Source organism: Macaca fascicularis, chromosome 7 (genome assembly GCF_037993035.2).
Source record: "Macaca fascicularis isolate 582-1 chromosome 7, T2T-MFA8v1.1".
NCBI lineage: Eukaryota > Metazoa > Chordata > Mammalia > Primates > Cercopithecidae > Macaca > Macaca fascicularis.
Window position 1 is genome coordinate 125,893,695 of NC_088381.1, and position 27,659 is coordinate 125,921,353.

Here is a 27,659-nt window from a genome sequence, read left to right on the forward strand (position 1 = left end):
TCTTCTGATACCTTCAAAATGCTATGATATACTTGTTCCTTTACAAAGCCCATAGCTTAATGAGAGGAAATAAAAGCTCTTAGCAAATAAAGTTGTAATAGTTATGTCCCACGAGATGCACAGTGAAGAGATGCTTTAGGAGGAGAAAGGGAGCCATTGAGACAAGGTGATCAGTGAGGGCTTCATACAGCTGGAAGAAATCTTGGAGATCAGCAGTCCCAGGTCTTCCTTCATACTAAGGAAAGTGAGGCGCAAGGGGTTAGACACGTGGCCAAGGTCATAATGCAAGCCCCTGGCTGAACTTGAGTCAGAAACGAGGTACTGACTAATTCCTTCTACCATGCCACACAACCCCTCATCAGTGTTGGCTCTCTAAGGCAAAGCTTGCTAGTTGTCCATTGAATCCCATCCTCCCCTTTTTTTGTAACAACAAAACCCTATCTGGTCATGGGTTGCCCACCTGCCCTAGTTTTCTAGTCTTTTGCAGTTAGATGTGGCCCTGTGACTATGTTGTTGCCAATGAAATGTTAGCGGAAGTGATGTGCAACTCAGGGCCCACACCTTAAGAGAGTAAGTTTGCCTCCTTCACACTCTCCTTCCTTCCCACCAACTGCACCCCGGACATCAACAATGCCCTACTGGGTGGCAGAGCACAACTTAAGAGGGACCCTGGATCCCTGAATGATCTGTGGAGCAGAGCACCTACCAATTTGGAATGCTTACCTCACACTTTTATCTGAGAAAAAAAAAAATAAACTTCTCTCTTCTTTAAGGATCTCAAACCAATATAGTATATAACCTATATAATATAACCAAAGCGATGTTAGGTGAAATTGCATAAGAAATACAATAAGAAGTATGATGCTTTCCTATTTAAATAAGAAGTACCCCTTTGCATTGACTCTTTGACCTGTCTCAGTGTCTTGCACATATGGGTAGAGATAGAGATTTTACGGGACACTTAGGTACCACACAATGTGTTAAGCAGTTTACATATGCATTAAATGATTTAATCCTTACAACAACTTTATGAACTATTATCTTCAATTTACAGATGAGGAAAATATACAGCTTAGAAGGATGAATTAATTAAGTCATATAACTAGTTAGTGTTGAGTAGAATTCAAACCTAGGTGTGACTAGCTCAAAAGGTGGTACTGTCTAAAATGTTATATTCCAAAGGGTGTGTGCGTGTGTATTTTGATGGACAGAGATCAAGTGAGTGAAATTAGTGTGGCAGGTAGTTGTGGTGACCAAAATGCTGGACTGAGAGACAAAAGACCAGGGATTCTCACAGGTTGTAACTCTGGGAAAGCTATTTAGCTGCTCAGGAGCTAAGTGTCCTCTAGAGTAAACGTGTTATCTGAACCATATCATCTTTAAAGACAAGGTCTAATAGTCTGCAGCAAATGTGCAAAGACCAAGTTGTCCCTTACTCACTACCACCTATGCAACCACTCTTACTTTCAAATCAACCAAAGAGAAGACCTTGCTAGAGAAACAGGTTAGTAAACCTATTTGAGTACTGCAACACAGGAACAGTATAGTATGAAAGTTCAAACAAGCAATATGAAACGACGACAGTACACTCAGAAACTCAAATGCATGGAGTTTCAGAGTGTCATAGGTTGATTACTCTTTTTCCTGTTCAAAGCTAGTTTTTACTTTTTCTTCAGCAAAGGAAGATAGTATAGTCATCCCCAGCATCACGGGAAATTGGTTCCAGGACAACCCTTGGATACCAACATCTGAGGATGCTCAAGGTTATGATATACAATGGTATAGTATTTGCATGTAACTATGCACATCTTCCCATATATTTTAAATCATCTCTATATTATTTGTAATACCTAACATAACATAAATGCCATGTAAATAGTTGCTATATTATTTAGGGAATAACGACAAGGGGAAAAGTCTGTACATAATCAGTACAGATACAATTTTTTTAAGTGAAAGCGAGTTTATTAAGAAAGTAAAGGAATCAAACAATGGCAACTCCATAGGCAGAGCAGACCTAAGGGTTGCTGGTTGGCTATTTTTATGCTCATTTCTTGATTATGTGCTAACCTCATGAATAATAAGGGGTGGATTATTCATGAGTTTTCCAGGAAAGGGGTAGGCAATTCCCAGAACTGAGGGTTCCTCTCCTTTTTAGAGCATACAGGGTAACTTCCTGACATTGCCATGGCATTTGCAAACTGTCATGGCACTGGTGGGAGTGTCTTTTAGCATGTAATGCATTATAATTAGAGTATGATGAGCAATGAGGACTATCAGAGGTCACGTTCATGGCCATCTTGGTTTTGGTGGGATTTGGCTGGTTTCTTTACCACATGCTGTTTTACCAGCAAGGTCTGTGTGACCTGTACAATATTAATGCAATTTTTAAAGAGTATTTTGGATCTTCAGTTGACTGACTTCACGGACACAGAACCCACAGATACAGATGGCCAACTGGACTAATAATTGTCCCAGAATCAAAAGATAGGAAAGTCAGTGTTTTTCCACCATTGTTTTTCATCGTAGACTTGCTCATAAAGCAGTAAAATTAAACAAGTAAGCATTGGAATGTTCTATCACAGTCCACAGAGTAGAAAGAGAGATGTTGGGGAGAGTCTTAAGGACAGTCCTTAAGGATTCATGAAGGAGGTGGCTGAATCTTATGACAGGAATCTTTAAATGCTGAACCATGTGGTAGACAGAGGTAGAAAGAGCAGACAGTTTAAGGTTGAACAAGTAATCTATCCTAAAGATGCAAAGAGAAGGAAGGGCCTGTGGGGTTTAAGTGATCATCAGTAGAGAGCTGCATTAGCACAGGTCAGGCCGGGCATCTTCAGAAACAGGAGAAGCCTGCATAACACATTTAAATGACCCTTCTCGTGTTGTGTGTTTCCCAGGGTCTGTACAGATCTGGGAAGGCATGCTCCCAGGGGACCTGATGAATGCCAGATGTAAGGCCACTCTGCCAAACACTCTGTGCAACCCTAGACAGTGATATCACTGTAGAAAGGGGGGCAAGATTTCAGAAGAGCCCTGGCAAGCATGCTAAATTTCATCAGTGAGCTCTAATTAAAGTCAACATTTATGACCAGTATGCATTCCCCATATCTAGAGAATATAGATCCAAAATATCCCTTCAGTTGCTGCCCGTGGATAGGGTTTCAAATGGACTATTGGATATGGTTCAACTAATACTTAACACTAATCATCTCAAAAGTGCCTTGTAAATACCAGTTTATACCACATCATTCACCAAAAATGTGCCACTGAAAACCCTCTGAAGCAGTAATTCTCTCTTTGTATGGCATTTATGGAGAATTAATGACCAGCTAAGTCTATGGACTTTGATCAGAGCCAGTAGTTATTAATGCATAGGAAAAATTTTACACTCTTGTTCATTTTTCCAAAGGTATCATCCTTCAATGTGTGCAGTATACAAAATCCTAGACACTGCGTTATATGTGAGCTTCCTGTTTGTTTTTTTTGTTTTTTTTTTTTGAGCAGACTAATAGACTCTTTGTGACTGCAGCTCCAGATTTCAAGCAACTGAAAAGCTAAGTAACAGGATCTGTCAGGAGGATGTTCACAGGTTTAAGTCATGTTGTCAATACGTAGAAAATAAAGTGAGATTCAGACAAACTAAAACACAAAACCACCCTAGAACCTGCAAAAAGGAGAAATGCTTTCATGTCTTCATATTAAGTCCACTGTATTATACTCTGTTTTAATCAATGTTGGATTCATTTTGGATCTTTATTAATATGATCACAATTGTCTTCTACTTTTTCTGAGCTCTACTTTATTCACTCTTTCATTTGTCTATCTGCACTGAAAAGACTGAGTAATTAATTAACCTCTAGACTCTCCTAAACAAGGTAGTGAGGGCAGCATTAATGAGTCAGTTTTGCTGTTATTTCCTCATAACTCTTTGTCACAAAGAAGGGAATCCCATGTCCTTGACTTCGTACACCCCTACACTAATTTCTCTCTATACTAACTCATGGAAGGCAATTTGGTCCTAATTCTAACAGATAAATTGACTGCCATAACCAAAGACTGGTTAAGATCTGGTAGGGATATAAAGACTTCAAAAATAACTTTACACTTTATTAACTGATGGTACTCTGAAACTGTGGTTTGGTCACCAAACACTGTGGCATTTGTAAGTCTTAGACCCAGATACTGCCAACAAAGAAAAACTAAGCATCTGTGACACTGACTTTGTAGATTATCGTCCCCAAACTGTGCCCACTGAATCTGTATTAAAAGTTGTAAAAATAAGACAACCAGATGGAGCATTTCTAAGAGTATGATTTACAAAATACCTCTCTGTCTGAAAAAGGTCACTACTCTTCAGAAGCAATGAAAATCAGGGAGAAAAGGTATCTCTGGGGTGTTTGGGCTGGCACAGGGGTTTTCACAGTGTATGTACAGCAAATGCACAAAGGGAAGAAGTTTTTAGAGATCCCAGATTCCCAAACTGCCTCTGCAATCACAAGCAATAATGCTTCTGGTGGTCACAACAGTAATGCTTTATTCTCCTTTCTCTCACCCCTCCAGGTCCTCTCAGCTGGGACTACTGATGCAGCCTTGGCCTACCTCAGTTCCCAAGTTAAGGGTGACAGAAGCAGCCTGCATCAATAGCCCTGCTGGAGCCCCTCAGCCCAATTTGGTGAGCCTTAGAATGACATCACATTCCAGATTCCATGCTGAGCTCCAACTCCGTGAGGTTCCTCTTTGACTAGCCCGGCCAGGCCACACTTAAGGAGGAGTCTAATCCATCTCTCTCAGCCCTGACACCCTAGCCCTGGGCTGGCTCACTCCAGAGGATGCAGATTCTCCTGAATTTCAACCAATTGCCAAGTCTAGGACAAGCAACCTTTCCTGACCTCCAGTTCACTGGCCAGTCCTTCCTCCAAGGTGTGATCTTGACACCCCACCCACCAGAATCCAATTCCTATACCTCTAGTCCACCTCCTACTGGTGATAACCATTACAGTGTAAAGCCACACACGGGCCACTTCAGCCTTCCCACCACCTTGCTGAGCCCGCCTCACTGCCTGCCTAGAATCAACCCTTTCTGAAATCAGGACTGACACTGTAGCTTTCCATCAGACACTATTTCGGCTTTCCCTGCTATCCTCTCCAAAGCCAGAATCTGGTTAATCACTTTCCTCAAGAAAGGGTATTTCTGAGAGTTACAGGAGAAATGAAAGCCATGGGTCCTGATAACCACTGAATGTAAAGGCTAGTGAGATAAAACTTCAAATATGACTACAGTTTTGATCGTGTTTTTTGCAGCACCTTATGAATATTCCACAGATCCATCTCTGCACCAAAAGTCATGTCAGGGAAAAGGGAGGCAGGGCTGCTGCATCACATTCTACTTCAAGTAAATGACTCCCCTTGGAGCTGTGGAAGGTACCAAGTACACAGCCTACAAGGCAGTCTTCAACTTGGAGGTGAGGGTGGCCAGGGGATGAGCCAGAGGTGGGGTTAAAGTCAGAATCCAGCTTGCACTGGGCCCTCTGCTTATGTTATCTCATTTAGTCCTCACACAAGCCCAATCAGGTCAGATTTACCCATTTTATCTTTTTAAAAAAACAAACAAAAACTGGGGCTCATAAAGTCTAACTTCTTCAAAATCACTCAAGAAGAGCAAAGGTGGCTGGGTGCAGTGGCTCATTGCCTGTGATCCCAGCACTTTGGGAGGCCAAGGAAGGGGGATCACTTGAGGCTATAAGTTTGAGACCAGCCTGGCAACATAGTGGCACCCAGTCCCTACAAAGATAAAAATAAAAATTAGCCAGGTGTGGTGGCACATGCCTGTAGTCCCAGGTACTTGGGAGGCTGAGGTAGGAGGAACACTTGAGCACCGGAGTTTCAGGCTGCAGTGAGCCATGATCATGCCACTACACTCTAGTCTGGGTGACAGAGTAAGACTCTGCCTCCTGTCCCCCAAATAAAGAAGAGCAAAGCTGAGAATTGAGCCTAGATCTATTAGATTCCAACACGTGGGCTCTATGCATTAGCTACAATGCCTTCCCAGGAAAGGCTTAACAAAAGAAACAGGCAGAGGCATGGAGGATAACTAGATGGCAATGGAATAGAGAAGAAAGCAGCCAGCAGAGTCCAAAGCTGCAGAGTAAGGCAATGGAAGAACTGAAAAGGGATGCCACATGCAGCAAATGATACTAACAGAAACAGTGCCCATTAAATGTTAGCTATGTGCCGGGCACTAGGCTAAGTGTTCTAGCTATATTAACTCTTTTAATCCTTACAGCAGCCCCCAGAGATAGGCCCATTTTACTTATAAACACAAACTAAGGCTCAGGGAGGTTAAATAATTTGCCTAAGTGCCTACAGCTAGCAGGGAGCAGAGCCTGGGCTTGAATGCAGACAATGAGGCTCCATAATTTGCAGCCCTCCTGGGAGGTTACTGAAGACCTCAGCAAGGGCAATTTTAGGAGAGTGGAGTGATCCAGCCAATTTGTAGCTTGGCCATGAAGGGGAGGAGAGAAGTAAAGAGCAATCACTCAAGGGAGTATACTAGTTCCCTGGCACTGCTGTAACAACACACCACCTTCAATGTGGCTTAAACAATGGAAAATTTATTCTCTCAGTTCTGAGAAATACAGGCCCCAAATCAAGGTACTGGCAGGGCCATGATCCCTACGGAGCCTCTAGAGGAGGTAGAGGAGGGTCCTTCCTTGCCTCTTCCTGATTCTAGCAGCTCCAGGGGATCCTTAGCTTCAGGGAACATAACTCCAATCTCTACCTCAGTCTTCAAGTGACCTCCTCCCTCTGTCAATGTGTCTCTGTGTCTTCTCATGGTGGTCTCCCTGCATGTCTGTGTCTGTGTTGAAACTTCCCTCTTCTTATAGGGATACCAGCCATGTTAGATTAAGACCCATCCTAATGACCCCATCTTAAGTTGATTAAATATATGAAGACTTTATTTCCAACTAAGGTCATATTCACAAGACCTGAGGGTTAGGACTTCAATGTATCTTCTGGGTTGGGGGAACACAATTCGATCCATAATAAGAGCCACAGGTTCAAGGGGGAGAGTTTTTCAAGATAAAGATGGGAAAGAGGATTCATGTATTCTTTTAAAATAACAGTTTATTAAAGATCAGTAGGCAGGTCATGGTGCTTTCCAAATAAGCAGAAAATCTGATTATCTGCATCCCAAGAAAGCTTTGCAGGGCCTGGCGTATCATTTTTAGAACTCTGCTTTGATTTAATGAGTTGGAGAAGGACATGGCTGCACAACTTTTGCCAGGAACACTTTGGTAATGTCATCTATCACAACCTCCCAGCCCATGTCTACCTTGATCAATAAGAAAGCAAAATCAATGCCCATGTCAAGCTGCACAAGTAGCTCTCAATCACACAGACTGACAGAGGCAAGCAGTTGCATTAACACTAAAACTAACAAACAGAAACGTTCCACCTGGCTGGAAATTTTTAATTGACGTTTTTCTTAGGCAATTAAAAAATGAGTTTGTAATCTGTTTATATCAAATGGAAGTAGCAGTGAAAGGAAGTAGCTTGGAAATAGCCAGATTGCAAAAGGAAGCCAGCCTGGAAGTAAATGGCTGGTGTAGGTAATCCGCACACTTTTAACTAAGAATTAGCTATACTTACAATATCAACAATAGGTTTTTGCCAACACCTAAAATACTGGCATTAAAATTTTGCCTTAACAATTGAAACACAAGATTATCATATCAATAAATTGTCACTTATAATATTTATGCATTCATTAACTTTTCTCAAAACATTATTACTCACTCCTTCCTGAATAGCTTAACATAGGATCCTAAGTGAAACTCTAATTAGAAAAATTTAGCAAAACTCTAATTAGAAACACCTGTGAAGAATAAGCAGCAGCTAGTTGTTTGTGTTTCTAATGCCCCGAGATACCTCTGATTCTCACTAACTTTGCTATTTAAATTCACAACCACTGTATTCACTACAATATTGGAAGCAAAAAAAATGGCAACTCTCAGATGAGGCAGAAGACAACATTATCAAGGAGTAAGAATGCTCTTAAACACACAACTATTTATACAAACAGATGTTGTTCTATTCCAATAAGTCAATCAAAAATTACATTTATTCCAATAATGTTGATACTTTGAAAAACTTCCATTCGTACAATTACCACCAGAGTAATGTGACAAAGAATGTAAAACATTCTTTGGAATGCTTGCATTAGAATTCATAAGAATTCCTAAGAACTTACCAAATTATTTTTATTGCCTGCCATATATGTGATATTGTGCTAGGTGCCACTGATTTTTTGAAAAAGCCAGGAGTCAGAGCCAAAACAGATAAATGATATTGTTGATCAAGCAGGGTTAACACTATTTGGGATCAAAAAAATGTTTCACAGAAAGTATGTTGTCAGCCAGAGCACAATTCACTCTTGAATGCATCAAATAGAGCCCCCTGATGGTTTCAGAATTTTTTCAGAGTACATCTGGGTAATGCTGGATCTTGTAGGACGAATTCTTACCAAATGATGCCATTGACTTAAGAGAACCTGGCCAGGTGTGGTGGCTCAGGCCTGTAAGCCCAGCACTTTGGGAGGCCAAGGCAGGCAGATCACGAGGCCAAGAGATCAAGACCATGCTGGCCAACATGGTGAAACCCCGTCTCTACTAAAAATACAAAAATTAGCTGGGCGTGTTGGTGGACACCTGTAATCCCAGCTACTCGGGAGGCTGAGGCTGGAGAATCGCCTGAACCTGGGAGGCGGAGGTTGCAGTGAGCCAAGATCGCGCCACTGCATTCCAGCCTGGCAACACAGTGAGACTCCGTCTTAATGAGAGAGAGAGAGAGAGAGAGAGAGAGAGAGAGAGAGAGAGAGAATCTATCCACATGTGTTGCCTATGATGTGATTGTAGCCTTTCATTCTTTGGAGCCTTGAGGCTCAGGGAGATACCTGAAATCAGACATGGAGGCTAAGCCTACCAAGCATTATCATCATTTATCATCTTCCTCAAAGAACCTCACTGATTTCCAGTTTCCCTTGAAAAATCAATACAAATGGTGAGTCTTTGTAAGTTCTATGCATACTGCAAGTATACAGCATACCCTCATCAGAGCTTCTCTTCATGCCTACACCGTCCTTAAGAATGAGCCTGTTTCATTACCTAATTTATTCTTTACAGGAGGAGAGAAATTAACCAGCTCTGTGAACAGATATGAGTGACTGCCTGACTGCATTTACACAGCAATGTGGCTCCATGTTATCACCACTTCCTACTACTATGTCTGTGAGTGATCTCTTCCTCTTAAGTGTGGGCAGGGCCTGTGACTTGCTTCTAATCAATAGAATATGACAAAGATGATGGGATGTCACTTCCATAACTGTTACATAAGATTGCAATGTCTGCCTTGCCAGCAGATCTTCTCTCTCTTTGGCTTTGATGAAGCAAGCTGTTGTGAGCTGCACTGTGGTGGGGCCCACATAGCAAGTAACTCGGGGCAGCCTCCAGCCAACAGCCAACAAGAACCTGAAATCCTCAGTCCTACAGCTGGCAAGATACTGAATTCTGTCAACAACCATGTGAGCTTGGAGGCAGATCTTCTTCAGTCGACCTTAGGATGAGCCTCCACCGATTCCTTAAAGCTGAGATCCTGGCGTGGGGGACCTAGCTAAAGTAGGCCTTGCTCTTCACATTATTTCATCTCTAGAAGCTTTTCTTGCCATGTTAGTAGTCTTGATCATTCATTTACTTCAATTAAAATGTGCACTAACTTTTAGAAACTTCCAGGATAATTCTGCAACTGCCAATAGCATGTGTTCAGTGGTCAATCCTGGTAATAGTATCTCAGCATGTATAAACATGTTATAACATGTCACAGCCATGCCACAAATCCTCTGCCTCCACATGCCAGTTGAGAAAGCCAGTCCTGTTCTTCGTAGTTACCTTCAAGAGTAAACAGAGAATCCAGAATAGGTAAATCTGTAGAGACAGAAAGCAATCAAGTGGTTGCCAGGGCTGGGGCAGAGGGGAATGAGGAGTAATTGCCTCATGGGTACAGGGTTTCCTTTCGGGGTGATGAAAATGTCTTGCAGATGGATAGAGGTAATGATTGCAAAACACTGTGAGTGTATCAGATGCCACTGAATTGTACACTTTAAAGTGGTTAGTGGGAACTTTTGTGTTATATAAATTTTACCTCAATAAAAATAATTACTCTCATAAAAAAATAAACAGGGAGAAGGGGGAACCACAAAGGCTTTGAAGATTTCGGAGAAACTTTTTTAGCCAGAAGGAAGGTCAGTATGTTCGCTTTTCCATGAGGGAAAACCAAAACAGCCGTACTGCATGCTGCTTCCAAATACTATATTTCATGGATCTTGAAAGGTCACGGATTATAAGATTTACTGTTGACATTAAGAATATACACTAACTGCAAGACTTGGCCATGATTTTAAAACATCTAAATGTGAAAATCATGTGTATCAGACTCGAAGGAAAATACTATCACAAATAAACAAAATATGGTTACTACTAATTTTAGCAGATCCATTTTGCTTGACTAATCTACAATGTAACTTAGAGTGACCTGATACAAAATGGAAAAAAATATAATGTCAACTAGGGAAAAATGAATAGAAAAAAAGACTGGAAGAGAAGAGGTCATTTGTTTCCTATGCGTATAGGAATTGTTGGTGAGTTTTCCCATCTTCTTCAAACACTTTTGAAATGCAGCAGGATGGGGTTTCTTCACCTTTTATCTGCTTTGTACCCTTCCATCTTCTAGCCTAAGGCATCAGCATTATACTATGAGAGGTGGACACTACAGACACAGAGAGGGTTATTTGTCTAAAAGTTTCATTTATTTATTCAACAAAAATTTATTGAGAGTCTGCTACATGGTAGATACTGTTCTAGATACCAAACAGACACATGTGAATAAACAAAGTGTCTGCCCTCCTGGAGCTTCCAATCTAGTGGGAAGAAAGGGGCCTTCTTAACTAAGCAATGCAAAACAGGACTTAGTGGCTGGTTCACAAAACTACAGGATGAAGCTGGAGCCCTGGGAGAAACTGGTAAGAGAAGTGGGGAGGCAGACCAAGAAAGAGGGATTTATGAGAATCTGTGTAAGGACAGCCAGCACAGCCTGGAAGGGAGATGGCAGCAAGATATTTGCATCATTCTGTGGCTTCCAAGTGATTGTGTGGTCTGCTCCAAAAAAGAGTTCTTTATGGTGGTGGACAGAGCCAGAGACCTATCCACTTGTTCCTGGATATAAAGCCAGGGTTATATAGTTTATCCAATTGCTTTTGCTTTGAGTATATCCAGCTTCATAGCCAGAATAAACAAACAAATAAACCAAAATGGGGAAATGGATGAATACTAACACCTGCCTTACTCCTTTTAGCCAACCAGGGACTTGCTTTTAGGAGGTGATAAGTCACTATCTGCAAAAATGATCACCTTATGAAAATATGTAAAATAAGAAATCCCAAGAGAAGTTGAAAGTTCAAGTAAGGAAAAGGAGAGAAAGAACAAGTGAAAGAGAGTGTCACATTTCTCTTTGGAAAGTGCTGGCTTTTTGTGAATTCTAATGGATGGTATGTCATTGAAGCATCATTTAAGTGACCTGAATGATTCTTCTTTTCAGGATGATAATGGATATGACATAGGTGCTAGGGGATTAAGAGGAAGCAAGAAAGTGAGTTAAGCAGATACTGAAAAGATATCCTGTAAAAGCTTTTAGTTCTTTTTATTATTCACATCGCTGAAAATGGATATATCTGCAAATTGACTACAAAAATCAACTTTCCACGACAGAAGGAATTATCAGTTAATTCTCTCTACCCCCTCCAAAAAAGCTTTAGTTGCTGATGCTGATGTTTCTGCACTAAAGGAAGCATTAATGTTCCTACCTTAAGCTTTATATATTGATCACTATTCACTGACTGGAGTAATTGCCTACACTTGAAAATGTTGTAGTCTTGAAAGATGTTCTTTGCTTCTCAGAACGCCACATCTCTTGTGCTTGTCATGATTAGATAGCATCATATTTGCCTTACTCAGCTGAAACTAAGACATCTCACTAGCCTAATGATGCCTACCTGACAACCAATTCATTTGGGAATGAGCCTAATGATTTGTCATTTAGGAACACAGAAGTGGATTTCAGAGTACCAGGAAAAGAGACAGTGACAAGATATGTTCAGCAAACGACACTTGTTTCTCAGCCAGCAGGCAAAAGTGGTACCAGGAAAGTGTTCCAACCCTTGGAATTGAATTGATATAACCAAAATAAAGTTATCAACTTTTACAGCTTAAAGAGAACTCTAGGCCAGGCATGGTGGCTCATGCCTGTAATCCCAGCACTTTGAGAGGCCGAGGCAGGCAGATCACCTGAGGTCAGGAGTTCGAGACCAGCCTGGGCAACATGGTGAAACCCCATCTCTACTAAAAATACAAAAATTAGCTGGGCATGGTGGTGCGCACCTGTAATCCCAGCTACTTGGGAGGCTGAGCCATGAGAATCACTTGAACCCAGGAGGCAGAGGTTGCAATGAGCAAGATTGTGCCACTGCACTCCAGCCTAGGTGACAGGGTGACTCTGTCTCGGAAAAAACAGAAAAGAGAGAGAGAGAGAGATAAAGAGAACTCTAAAGATCTAGTCCAAAGATTCCCTGAACATCATCACCATCATCAGCTCATGTTCTACCTGCAGATATCAAAGACTTACCTGGAAGATCAACAAGATCAAAGCTAGTGTTAACTTCAAAATGTCTTCTTTCCACAATTACTGACAATTCCACTGAGATAAGAAACATTGTGATATCCACTTCCACTCATGCATGCATGGTGGAAATAAGTGTATGTTCATTCACTTACTTTAGTAATCAGCGATCACTTATTGAGCCCTGAAAATGTGCTATATGCTACGATAGATCATAGGCAATACAACGATGAATATGGCATAAATTTTCTGCCTTCAAGTAGCTCACAGTCTCATAAGACAGACATTTAAAAATACAATAGAATGCTATGAATAAAGGACTGTACAAGTATAAACAAGGAAGTAATAGATTCATGAGAATTCTCCCAAAAAAGATGACAGTTTCATCCGATATGGAACAATGGGTAGGCCAAGGGAGAAGTTGGAAAGGGAATTCCTGACATAGAGACATGGATATGCAAAATCTTAGAAACATGGAAGAACACTGCATGCTCAGGTTAAAAAGAGTTTGGTGGCAGGGATATAAAGTATACAGATGGCAAGAGAAGAGGCATTCAAAGGTAAGGTTATAGGAAGGGAAATTTGACATACAGCATCAAAGGCCATGCAAAGGAAATTCATTTTATCCTATAGGTAATATAGGTAGCCTAGCCAACACAAGGTTTTCATTTAAATGGGACCATACTGTCTTATTCAAATTGATCATCTCTCAGAACCTGTTATAACACCTGTTCACACCGTAAATATTTGTTCGGTGGAGTTGCTGATAATGAACATAATAAGATTTGTGTTTTAGAAAGATATCTCTGAACAGTGTGGAGAAGGGACTGGAAATAGAGGAAGCTGCAAGAAAGAACATCAGTAAAGAGGCTCCTGCAATAGTTTGGTCAAGACATGATGCTGGCTGAAGGCAGGGAGGATAGCAAAGAAGGGTAAATTCAACAGTCACTCTTAGGAGACAAAATTAATGGGGCTTTGCTACTGAGTGGATGCAAGAACCGAGTGAAGCTGAGAAGAATTGGAAATGGCACCCAGATTTCTAACTTAGACAATGAGGGTTCCCAAATGGCTCAGTTTCCTTATCAGCTCAAAGAGGAGGAAGAAGGTGATAAGCTCCAGATGGCATGCAGGTGGCAGGGCTGTATTTAAATAGGGGGTAGGTCACCTCTTCCTTTGAGTCGAAAAGGAAGGTGGGCCCACATACACTGGGGGTGAGCACAGAGGAAAAGTGAAGGGGTTTCTACCTGCTGACCTCACATCAGGCCGCTTTTACAGATGTAAACAAGGAAGGCTCAGAGCAACTAAGAGTCACCCAAGACCACATAAATTAATAGCAAGGCTAGGGCAATAAGAAGTTTCCCCATGGCTCCTCCCACAATATTACAATGTTTCCCTTTACAAATTAGGACAAGACCAAACACTTCAATTTCCTAGACATAAAAATGGAAAGGGGTTCATCTACAAAAACAAGAACTGTGTACAGTTAGGCCTTTCACTGTTCTGAATGTCCAGCTCTTGACAAAAGCACATCATGGAGAATGGGGTATCCAGCCCCTCAAGCATTTATCCTTTGAGTGACAAATAGTCCAATTACACTCTTTAAGCTATTTTAAAATGTACGATTGAATTATTATTGATTGTAGTCACCCTGTTGTGATACCAAACAGTAGGTCTTCTTCATTCTTTTTCGTTTTTTTGTTTTGTTTTGTTTTGTTTTGTGCCCATTAAACATCCCCAGCTCCCTTCAATCCCCCACTACCCTTCCCAGCCTCTGGTAATGATCCTTCTACTCTCTACGTGCATGAGTTCAATTGTTTTGATTTTTAGATCCCACAAATAAATTAGAACATGCAATGTTTGTCCTTCTGTTATTTTGTAACCTGATACATTTGAACACTTACTTTCTTTATTCCAAGAAAAATGGTTATAGTCCTACTAGCCTTGAGGCCATGCCTTTTATAATGTGAAAAATAAATGTTCTTTTGGATGAATAAAGTGAGTGCAGGCCCCAGTGTCAAGTTAAAAAATACACACACACACACACACACACACACACACACACACACACACACACATATAATAGTACAGGTAATAATTATAATCATAAGGAACTTTTGCAATGACAATGATAAAAGAGGCAAGAAAAGTTGTTAATGATTCATCAGAACACATTTCTGCTATCTTTCCAATGCGTAGAAATTTTTTGGTCTCCTGGGTTTACTCATCCGAAAATCAGTATTTGGAACTCTTAATAAATTGAGTTTAGGGTTTTGAAATGTAATTCATGAGTCACTAGAGATAGAGCAAATACTGATAGAATAACTTCATGTTTCTTATCAGTATTTCCTTCTTCATTATCTTCTTAAAATGTCCAAGACCTAATGCAATGGCCAGTTCTTTATTGCCAGCCAGGTCACCTAACTGGTGCCAAATTGGTTCCCACTTGTGTTTTAGGCTGACTTTGACTTTCTGATAGAAACTGAAGCTTTTTTTTTTCTTTTAACTCAAACACCCCAGTGAGGAGTAAATGTAGAAACAAGGGAAAGACAGACTGCTTCAACATTTCATTTTATCTTTCATATATCATACGCTAATAAAATAATCAAGAGTATTTGTAAAAGTATTTGACAAGACACTAAGCAGTTTTCAGTATCTCAAGAGAGATATAACAACAGCGATATAACTCATGATTAACTTTTTAGGTATTTCAAATTATCTAAGTAAAATCAGGAGGAAGGGTATTCTTTATGCATTTCAAATAGTGCTGATGACAAAGGAGATAAAATGCACCATGACAAGCACCTGCGCGAATCTCTGATGGAGTAAAGGAATCCAAACGCTGGCTTTCTAATTTGCGCCCTGACACATGCTATGGGCACCTTTTTACACACTATTTTATGCAAGAGATCATCTCTGACCCCTCAACTCAGGTTCCCTTTTTGTCTCCTTCTATTTCATCTAGTTCATTTCCTATGATTATACTAATCTTTCTGTAGTATAATTTTTTGTATTACCTCTTTAATTGCCTGTCTCCTCACCAGACAGCAAGCTCCAAAAAGCCAGACTATCACTACTGTTTACCATTGTAAGCCTAAAGCCTAGCAAGTCCCTCACAAGTTGTAGGCACATAGGAAGTATTTGTTGAATGAATGAATGGATAGAAGGATTGTAAGGTTTACAGAAGCAACATTTTTTTCTGAAGAGACTTATTGATTATAAGACGTCATATTTTAAAAGAGAAACAATAGTATGTAGTGAAGGATTTGAGTTTGGGGTGGGAAAGAAATCTAGATAACTAATTGTAATAGCTACTTTTAATTGTAATAGCTCCTTTCCTTTTCCGTCTAATAGAATCCTTTTGGGCTGGGCGCGGTGGCTCATGCCTGTAGTCCCAGCACTTTTGGAGGCCGAGGTGGGTGGATCACCTGAGGTCAGGAGTTCGAGACTAGCTTGGCCAACATGGTGAAATCCCATCTCTACTAAAAATACAAAAAAAAATTAGCCGGGCGTGGTGGTGCACGCCTGTAATCCCAACTACTCAGGAGGCTGAGGCAGGAGAATTGCTTGAACCAGGAGGTAGACGTTGCAGTGAGCCAAGATCGCACCACTGCATTCCAGCCTGTGCAACAGAGACTCCATCTAAAACAAAACAAAAAAAAGGAATCCTTTTGGCCAGAGCTTTCCTTTTTAGTTGACTGCAGTGACACCTGCTGCTGAGTTCAAGGAAGAGCCATCTTTTAACGCTGATAGTAGGTGGTGCCTGAGACAAGACCACAGGGGTTTGGATGTCACCCTGTCATCATGCATAATGATTCTTACAGACAGCTATCCCCATTCCACGGAGAAAATACCTCCGTGTATGATTCATTAACATATCCTACAGTAAATTAGGGACAGAGCCCTAAATTGGCCCAGAAGTAGCCAGAGCCTAACTTCTGGCTACGGCGCCCCTCCTTGGGGGCTTGCTCAAATAAGGAGAAGGGACGATATCACATACATTTGCCTCACTACAGGAAATGCATAGCAAACACAGTTCCTCTTTATCTGAATACCACGTTTATGTCTATATTTGGCTTCATGAAATTCCCACCTCTTTAGGAATTTGCCCCATAAAAATGTGGCAACTACAAGCTAAATAAACGATGAGAAGAAGAATAAAAGAAACACACCAAAAAACCTAGAATAGTATAAGGAATCATTCTTATGCCATTTTGAAAAAACAAAACACTAGTTTTTCTAGTGTCCCTTGTTCACTTAAGATGTCACCCTCTGTTATCCTCATCACTAAAGTCAATCTGCTGGTTATGCTATAAAAAGTATAAAAGATACTAGAGGCTGCATTGATTGTGATTACACTCAAACACATCCCAAGCTGCTGTCCTCTATCAGGTTTCTCTATTACTGAACACTATTCTGGTGTGGGCACATTCATGTTCACTGACTTTGAGTTCTAAAGTAGTTATTATCCTAACAAGCAATCAACTGTTACTTCTTCTTAAGCTCCTCACTTAATCAGAAAGGATGGGATTATTTACTTCATTGGGGAAAAAAATGTCTTCTAAAGCTGCAATCTACTTTTAGACAGACTTTTTTGTTCAACGTATGCTCAGATTACATATGATGATGTGACTACTACTAGCTCAATGGAATTCTTTGTTTCAGCAGATCAAAGAGAAGGGACGTGAGAAATCGAGGAAACCACCTGGAAGCCCTAGACCCGGCCTTTCTGCTCACTATCTGTGCACTCGGAGCAACTGATGAACTACCCTGAGCCTCAGTGTCCTCAACAGTAAACGGTAACACTAGTAACTCCCTGTTTATCTCAATGCTAGGGTTGTTAGAGTTATTAGAGGAACAAACAAGATAATGTATGCTAAAACATGTAGTAAACTACAAAAAGGCCATACAAATTTAACAAAGTATCATCTCAAATCTCAAAATTGAATCATTGAGGTTTTATTATATTTGCATTTCTGTTGATAGACCAACAAGCACATTTAAAAGCCTAAGTACAACAAGCAGCCATAGACATTCAGAATTTAAGAATGCAGGAAACTTCAAATTCACCTTGATTCAACCTTTTACTTAAGATGAAGTAATTGCAGGGATAAACTCATGGGGACAACCTCATGCCAGGCTGCAAATCCCATGCAGCCAATTGATTCTCACAGAATGCTTTCACTGGTTTTTGTCAAGTTTTTCTATCTATAACTAATTTATGCTTGCAGATCATCTACAATTTGACAAGTGGAGTTGTACCCTAACCCACTCTTTTCCCAGTAAGAGTATGAACATTAAATCTGATAAGTAATCTACTGTTAAACTATTCCTTATCCTGATATGAATTATATTCATTAAACTGAAGCTTCTCTCAGCTTTGGCAGTGGAAGCTACACGGTTTTGGTTTTTGTTTCTGTTTTTTTTAGTTTAATTTGCAGTATTAACATTTCTCCATCACGTTAAGTCTAGACAATCAACAAAACAGTAAATCAAGCTCTGATTTGTAGTATTTATTCATTTCTGTCGTGTAAATCCTCCCACCATGGCCAATTTCCAGCCACCAACATGACATCACCAAATGCAGAGGTGGGAAAAGATACACAGTAGCACACCATGATGTGGTTTTACACCATACAATGCAACAGATGTAAACAGCCTCCAAACCAGACAGAAGTAACATGTAGTAAAATAATTAGGAAGTGAAGAGTTTTGAGCATATGAGAATATTGTAATATAATTTATTTAGTTGTAAATTTATACAACTTGATTTCTATTAATGGCTATGTTTAAGAGCTGATGTAAAAAATTCCTAAAACTTTAACCATTGGTTCTTGCAATTCATTATGTGCTGGCTCCAGCACAGTGCTGGAAGGAACTCACAAAACTATGAGAGGGATGTGGCTTTATATATTAAGAGCAGCATCTTCTGCAGCCAACAAACATATGAAAAAAGCTCATCATCACTGGTCATTAGAGAAATGCAAATCAAAACCACAATGAGATACCACCTCACGCCAGTTAGAATGGCGATCATTAAAAAGTCAGGAAACAACAGATGCTGGAGAGGATGTGGAGAAATAGGGACGGTTTTACACTGTTGGTAGGAGTGTAAATTAGTTCAACCATTGTGGAAGACAGTGTGGTGATTCCTCAAGGATCTAGAACTAGAAACACCATTTGACCCAGCAATCCCATTACTGGGTATATACCCAAAGGATTATAAATCATTCTACTATAAAGACTCATGTTTACTGCCGCACTGTTCACAATAGCAAAGACTTGGAACCAACCCAAATGCCCATCAATGACAGACTGGATAAAGAAAATGTGGCACATATACACCATGGAATACTATGCAGCCATAAAAAGGATGAGTTCATGTCCTTTGCAGGGACATGGATGAAGCTGGAAACCATCATTCTCAACAAACTAACACAGGAACAGAAAACCAAACACCACATGTTCTCACTCATAAGTAGGAGCTGAACAATGAAAACACATGGACACAGGGAGGAGAACATCACACACCGGGGCCTATTGGAAAGTGGGGGCTAGGGGAGGGATAGCATTAGGAGAAATACCTAATGTAGATGATGGGTTGATGGATGCAGCAAACCGCTATGGCACATGTATACCTATGTAACAAACATGCAGGTTCTGCACATGTACCCCAGAACTTAAAGTATAATAAAAATTTGGTGATGGTCAAAAAGAAAAAAGAACAGCATCTTCACAATCAAATAAGCATGCGTTCAAATCCTGGCTCTGCCATTTACTGAATGCATTACCTTGGCCTTTAATTTGTTCATATGTAAAATGGAGAAAGTGTCACTATCTATATATTAGGGTTATTGTGAGGATTAAATAAGGTTTTCTATGTTACCATTATAAACAATACCTGGTACTTATTAAAAACACAAGAAGAAGTGTATGTTTAAAACCAAGAAGGAAGAAGGAAGAATAAGAAAGAAGGAGGAAGAAGAAATGAGAAGGAGGAGGAGGAGGAGGGGGTGGTGGCAGCGGATATTATTTTTGTTGTTGTTGAAGAATTTCCTCATCATTAAGCAGAGTAAGTTTCCAGGCCAGAAGATCAAATCCTCTTCTGTGAAAGTTTGTGGAAATGGGGAAAAGATGCCCATGTGCCTGGAAAACACTGTGGGGATGAAGCTAGCAGACAAATGAAAAAGTCATTATCCAGTTTTTCCCAAGAATCATGGCTATCTACTGTTATTTAAAGCAATCCAACCAATCTTTTCTTCCCTACGTAAGTGGCTCCGTGACTAGAAACGACTAGGTGTATTTTCATTTCATCCTGGAACTCTATTTTGTACCCCTGTTTTCAGAACCAAACGAAGAAAACAGAGGTCTACTGCCTGAATGCAGTAGTAGATCCCAAACTTGCTTAACACCTCACCCATAATCTTAGGGAAAATATGCAAATATACTCAAACACATTGAATTGGACATTTTAAACTAGTGCATTTTATTATATGTAAATTATATCTCAGTAAGGTTGTTTTTTTAAAAAGAAAGAAAAGGAGAACAAAGCTTTGGAAAATGGAAGAGGGATAAAGGCGGTAGGAAGTTGATCCTGGGGAAACTGACAAAGAAGGGACTAGGGTCACCACCTGATGACAGCAGACCTGACAAAGGGGAACCTGCAGGAGCACTGCTTGTGTGTTCATGAGCTATTTGGGAGCAACTAACTGCTAACTGACTGTTCACCAGCCGCCCTGGCAAGAATCCTGTAGTTGAACCCAGACTCAGGCCTCTCATTCCTCCCATCGGGGCCACTAGACTTAGCCTTGTCTACACCAAGGCTTCACCCTCTACCCGGGCAGCAGCAGTGATGTCTGTCTCTACCTTGATCTTGCCTAGCTTAGTCCCTTCTGAACACCCCAGTGGGCCCTCCATACCACAGCCAATGTCCCAGACCAGTCGTAAGCTCAATGAGGGGGCCACAGACACTAGGTGGTAAGATGTATTTGATGGGTCTGTAGGACCATGGGAGACTGAAGAAACAAGCTAGACAGCTCTAAGTTAACCCACATTTAGTGATTAATAACACACTGGTTACAAAAGAGTGGTTGTTCCATTTAAGAATGAGTAAGATTTAAAGATTGTAAAGAGTGAGAACTGATGCAACAATGTATCAGACAAAGTGAAAAAATTAGGTAGAATAATTAGGCTGTGCGTGGGAGAAAAATTAGGCTGTGCGTGGTGGCTCATGCCCATAATCCCAGCCATTTGGGAGGCTGAGACAGGAGGATGGCTTCAGCCCAGAAGTTCAAGACCAGCCTGGGCAACATGGTGAGGCCCCATCTCTACAAAAAAATATTTTTTTAATTAGTCAGGTAGGGTAGTGCACACCTGTGGTCCCAGCTACACAAGAGGCTGAGGTGGGAGGACCACATCAAGGTTGTAATGGGATATGTTTGCACCACTGCACTCCAGCCTGGGTGACAGAGTGAGACTCTGTCTAAAAAGAAAAGGTAGAGAGAGAGAGAGCAAGAGTGGATGCATCGGCTGGCAAGAACACTCTGTATGGGTAAATATTATTCTCCTAAATTACAAATAGAAAAACTGAAGCTCAGAGAGGTTAAACTCTGTTCCCAAATTCACAGAGCTAGCAAGTGATATAACCAAGATTGGAATCCACATCTTTTTTACTCCACTGCTCCCCACAACCTGTCTCTTTCTTCTGAAATCCAAATTCCTCTTAAAACCACATTGTTACTTAAAATTCCACCCTTTGCTTCCTCATCAGGTTCATTTGTAGCTGTACTATCAGAACAGAAATTTTCAGGAACTACTACCAATTGTGTACTGTGTACCCACGTAGAGTTAATGGATAGAGATGATACTTTTCCCTCAGCTTTCTGATATTTGCCTTGCTGAAGTCCAGAGGTATTACTAAATAAGCCCAGCATTCTCTCCTACTCTAAGACGAAATAGACATTACCTCTCACATTTCAACTACCAGTTCTTCCTTGATTAGATTAGCAGTTCTTGTCTCCTTGATCTTCAGAAATTAAAAATATCAGCAGGGCAAGGCAGAAGCTTATGAGCTCCTCTGCTCAGCTGCTGGTGCTCCCTGTCACAGCTGCATGTGGCTGCCAGGAACTACATGGGCCCCTGCACTAGTTTAATAATCTGAATTTGAAAGGAATGTTTATATTCCACACAAGCCAAGACCTAGGAGTCATCACTTCTTTTTCTATTTTTACCCTCTTATCCAATGCATTCCTCTGGCTGTAACCTGTACAATCATGTACTATCTCTGAGGTGCAGCCAACTTCCCACACAAAAGTCTATTATAGCACCTCTGCTTCATTGGAATAAAAAGGCCCTTCTGTAGCAGTCACTGCTGGTTGCCTATCCAACAACCATTCACTCCTTCCTTGTTGGAAAAAAAATCCTACTTCTGCCCATGTACATGGTACAGCAATCTGTACCATTGTTGATCCAGATATAGATCTTGACTGGCTTAAGCCAGATGTCAGCAAACTTTTTCTGTAAAGAGTGAGATAGTAAATGTTTTAGGTTTATGAACCATAAGGTCTCTTGCAACTACTCAATTCCAATGTTGTGAGGTGAAAGCAGCCATAGAAATAAGTAAACAAGTAGGCTTGGCTGTGTTCCCATAAACCTTTCTTTACAAAAACAGGCATCAGGCTGGATTTGTCTCAGGGGCTGTACTTTGCTGACTCCTGGCCTGAGCCAATGGGTCCAATGTAGTTCCATTTTCTTGCTAGAAGCTGGTAGAAACATAGGCATATGATACAACCATGGCCAATGTGAGATGAAGGCAGATGTGTTAGCAGCTTCTGGGAAAGTCTTCTTTCTTCAAAAGGCTCATAAGAAGAAACAATCCCTCTTTTCTGCCACACATCATCACATCTGAATATGATGCTTGGGAATGTTGCAGCTATTTTGAGACCATGGCAATTTGGAAACGCTTTTGACCTGTGGCACACCTTTAGGCTTCCTTAACTGTAAATGAGGAATAATGATACCTGCTTATAAAACCTAAATGATGTAAAGTATATCAAGTGCTTAGCACTATGGGCATTGTCTTAGTCTGTTTTCTGCTGTTATAATAGAATACCTGAGACCAGGTAATTTATAAAGAAAAAAAAGCCTTATTTCTCACAGTTCTGGAGGCTGGGAAGTACACAAGCATGGTGCTGGCATCTGGCAAGGGCCTTCATGCTGCATCATCCCATGGCAGAAGGCAGAAGGGCAAGAGAGCACATACAACAGTGAAAAGAAAAGGGGGTTGAACTCCTGCTTTTTACCAGGAGCCCACTCCCAAGATAACTAACCCACTCCCAAGATAAAGGCATTAATCCCTTCAACAGGGCTTTAATTACCTCTTAAAGGCTCCACCTCTCAACACTGTTGCATTGGGGATTAAGCTTCCAACACATAAATTTCGGGGGACACATTCAAACCATAGTAGGTATAGAGAAAGCTCCCAGGAAATGAGAGCTACTACTGCTAAATTTACCATATATTTTTGTGCCCACAAAAATTCTATGTAAAAGGTAGGTGCTCAATAAAAACTTTCTGAATAAGTGGGTACTTAGAACATTTTCCTCCCATGAGCAAGACTGGATGTACCCTTCCATCCCTGCTCTGACTAGGACTCTCTTGTGATGAAAAGCACATACACCTGGCTCTTTTCTAGAATTCAACCTTGATCTTTACCCGAGGGGAGCTGGGGGTTGGCTTCCTTGGCACTACTCTAACCAGCCCCAGAAAAGTTCTAAAATTTCACACTACTTATACACAAAATAGTAACTATAGAAATGATCTATCTGAGTAACTGGATTGTGGTAAAAGAGTTGTCGGTAAGATTTGACACACCAGTTAAGAGTGACATAGTTCATCCTCATTGTTCATCTGCAGTAGGCAACAGCCAGGTTTGACTGCCAATGATGCTAAGACAAGGAGATAAGATGCCTTTGTCACTATCATTAAGATTAATATATATACATATATGTGTGTGTGTGTGTGTATGTGTATATATATAATTTTTTTTCTGAGATGGAGTTTCACTCTTGTTGCCCAGGCTGGAGTGCAATGGCACAATCTCAGCTCACCGCTATCTCTACCTCGTTGGTTCAAGTGATTCTCCCACCTCAGCCTCCCAAGTAGCTGGGACTACAGGCATGCGCCACCACACCTGGCTAATTTTGTATTTTTAGTAGAGACAGGGTTTCTCCATGTTGATCGGGCTGGTGTCAAACTCCTGACTTCAGGTGGTCCACCCACCTTGGTCTCCCAAAGTGCTGGGATTACAGGTGTGAGCCACCTCGCCTGGTCAAAACTAGCTAGTCTAAGGGTCTAAAGAATTCTGTCTGTAATGAGGGATAAGGAGGACCAAATGCATGTAGCCTTAATAAAAGTAGGTATTATAAAATTCTAACTCCTTTGTAAAAGAGTGCCTCTGGATGGGAACAACTGACACTGGGGAACTACTAGTAGAGAGTGAGAGGGAGGGAGACAAGGGCTGAAAAACTACCCATAGGGTACTATGCTCACCGCCTGGGTGACGGGATCATTTGTACCCCAGTGAAGTTTCAGGTGTATGTGTGCAGGTTTGTTACATGACTATATTGTGTGACAGTGAGGTTGAATTTATTTTTTAAAAGATTTTCATAATTAATAAAAAATAATAAAGAAATGTATACTTTTCTATAAAAATAAATAGGCCAGGTACAGAGGCTCACACCTGTAATCCCAGCACGTTGGGAGGCCAAGGCAGGCAGATCACTTGAGGCCAGGAGTTCAAGACCAGCCTGAGCAATATGGTGAAACCCCGTTTCTACTAAAAAACAGAAAAATTAGCTGGGCATGGTGGTGCACACCTGTAATCCCAGCTATTCAGGAGGCTGAGGTGGGAGAATGGTTTGAACCCGGGAGGCGGAGGTGGCGATGAGCCAAGACTGCCACTGCACTCCAGCTGGGGACACAGAGCAAGACTCTGTCTCTAATTAAATAAATAAATAAACAAGAGTACCTCTTAATCTCCCAGGTGAGGTTTCCTCAACTTCTCAGATAAAAAGCACATCATCTGGCCCCTTGCTCCTCAAAGTGTGACCCACAAACCAGCAGCATCAGCCTCTCCTGGGAGCCTTGTAGAGTAGCATCTCAGGCCCCACCCAGTCCTACTGAATCAGAACCCACCTCGTATCAGTATCCCCAGGGAGATTTCTGTGCACATTAATGGTCAACACTGTGCTTGCTTTCTCCAAAGGATTGCGCTGGCTTGTATAAAATGAGTAAAACAATTATGGTGCAGAGAAGTTGAATATAAACTTGTACTACTGAGTAGTACAAAACACTCTCAAATTTCAAGTTCATATTTTAATGCTACTGCCTTTATGCTAAATGCCTTTAAGGTAGTCATGCTGGGATTTTTTTCTTTCTTAACAGCATCCCATAATGATCTTATATGTTCTGAAAGTTAAAATATATAATTAACCTGGGAGGGGAAAAGAAAAAAAACCTTAAGAGGCTAAAATATAGGAAAGATACCACAGCTTACCTATAGCTTGAAAGAGTAATATCTGAAAAGTGAAAAACTCTCATCAATTATTTGTGTCATCTCTAAGACAGGCAATAACTGTAAATCTCCTCACACTAAACTGGTTAAACTTAACAGTCAGTCAAAGGTTGTACTGACAACCACTGGCTCATGTTGGAATAAACGATGAATCAGCAATACTCCCAAGAACATTCTGGGTTTTCAAATTTATTTTTGATAGTAGATTCCTTTTCCTCAAATACAGTTTTCTTGGGAACTCACAACATATAAAAGCTCCTTGAGGAAGCAGTGGGTAAAGGAACCAAGGCTCCAGAGGCTCACCTGCTTCTCTCTTCCAATGCTCCTTTGCCCCTTTCTGCCTTTGGGAATCTGCCTAACCTTCAAGGCCGAGGATAAATGGGCTTCCGCTTCACTTTGCACACACAGAGCTACCCTATGAGTGAATAATGAGTACGCTCTTTTTCAAGTTAAGGAAATTGAAGCTCAGAGAAGTTAAAAACTCATCCAGGGTCAATGGTGGTAAAGCGAAGGCTTCAGTTCAGGACTTCCTGACTCCGAATTCTAGCCTCTCAACTGCCACCCTGCATGTTGTCTGTAATGCTTCACAAGACTCCACTTGGTACTTTCAGAGCATTTTATTTCCACGGCATATTTCACATCCTGCCTCTCATTACAGATTTTTCTTCCCCATGACTCATCAACTCCTGGAGAGCAGACACTGTTCTGCTCAATCACTCATGATCTAGCAATAATTTATAAATAGCAAACAGAGTTTACCCAGTTTTCTGGGGTTTGCCTTCCTTGAGAAAGTCTACCCCTGAAAATACTAAGTGTTCACCAAGCCAGGCTGCTTCAGGTAAATGACATGTACTGCCAGCACCCCCTGCCCCTTCTCCATCCAGGTGGGGTCATGTGACTAGTTCTCACCAACATAATTTGAATGGAAGGAAAATAAAGCCATTCTAGGCTGAGGAGTCCCAGGTAGCCTTCCCTAAGTTCTCTCTCTTTCCTGCCTCCTGGCTAGCTGCAGAGGATCCAGTGAAGTTGCATAGGTCCAAGAAGATGATGGAGATATGGGTGGAAGAATAACTGAGTGACAATGGATTACGAAGAGGGCAAGGAACCAATATATTAATCCACTGAGACTTTAGAGTTGTTTGTTACAGCAACTGGCATTTGCAGACAGATACATTCCTACCTATCCAAAGCCCTAAGTCAACTTTTTTCATTAGCAAGCTATTCTTTCGCTACAAAAATGCTTCCAAAATTTAAACTTTGGAATAAGGGAAAGATTATCAGCCGGGCGTGGTGGCTCATGCCTGTAATCCCAGCACTTTGGGAGGCCGAGGCGGGTGGATCACTTGAGGCCAGGAGTTTGAGACCAGCCTGGCCAATATGGCAAAACCCCATCTTCACTTAGAAAATTAAAAATATTAGCCAGACGTGGTGGCGTGTGCCTGTAGTCCCAGCTACTCAGGAGGCTGAGGCAGGAGAATTGCTTGAACCCAGCAGGCAGAGGTTGCAGTGAGCTGAGATTGCACAACTGCACTGCAGCCTGGGCGACAGAGCAAGACTCTATCTCAAAGGCAAACAAACAAACTCCTTTCAATGGAGTGCTGGCGCCCCTAAGAATTATCTGACTCCATTAGGACTCTGCACCTTTCACTGCCTTTGAACTATTTTACAGCTCTTTAAATTACAGATAACCAATAGCAAAACAAATCATTCTCTAAACAAGCCAATTAAATATCCAGAAAAGGGACAACCCTTGCTGATTGGAAAAAGTCAGTCTTGCATCCATCTGTAAATTCATTTCAACAACTTTTGACTCCACATAGATTTGTGGTTCTTTCATGTCTCATTTGAGCCAGTTACGGTATTTGCCTGGCTTCCTTGTTAATAACGAGTTAAATAAAATCTCTGGCATGTTCACTTTAAATCTATAGCAGAATCGTGATACCTTATTTTTAAATTTATCGTTTAACGAGTATAAATTACTGGTGGTCCATCAAAAAGTCAGTAAACCAAGGTTTAAAGTAGGACTGTTTTGATACAGTGAGGGGGATTAAGATAAGAGTGAAGCCTCTTGGGATCCCAGGACAGTCCTGGGGAGGTGCGGCCAGTGCTCAAATAAAGAATGCAAAGTGAGAATGATGACCAAGAAGAAGGAAGAAGAAAAGGCTGCAAGGTTTCACTGGAAACAAACTTCTCACATCAGAATTTTCCCAATGGTTTGCCCCACCTTCTTGTTACTAGTGGAGTAAATAAATGAGTTGTCTTTCTATCTCTCTGTGGCTTCCATGGCTGGATCCTGAGCTGTCAGGTCTAGTTGGAAACCACTCTTCACCTTAACTCTGTGTGCATGGCCTCTACTATT

The 27,659-nt window shown here is 41.0% G+C and overlaps 1 protein-coding gene across 4 annotated transcripts in view; it reads right to left on the reverse strand.

Moving 5' to 3' along the window:
* The window catches only part of ARMH4 (armadillo like helical domain containing 4), a 157,867-nt gene that overhangs the window by 51,689 nt on the left and 78,519 nt on the right, over positions 1–27,659 (reverse strand). Inside the window, exon 7 of one of the 4 annotated variants that reach the window (XM_065548850.2) lies at positions 7,114–9,947. The exons of 2 other annotated variants lie outside the window; for them this stretch is intronic. In XM_065548850.2, the coding sequence (XP_065404922.1) occupies positions 9,877–9,947 (71 nt within the window). In that variant the 3' untranslated portion in view covers positions 7,114–9,876. Of the gene's footprint in view, positions 1–7,113; positions 9,948–14,808; positions 16,369–27,659 lie in introns of those variants that run through there. One more of the 4 variants, XM_065548849.2, reaches the window with a different exon arrangement.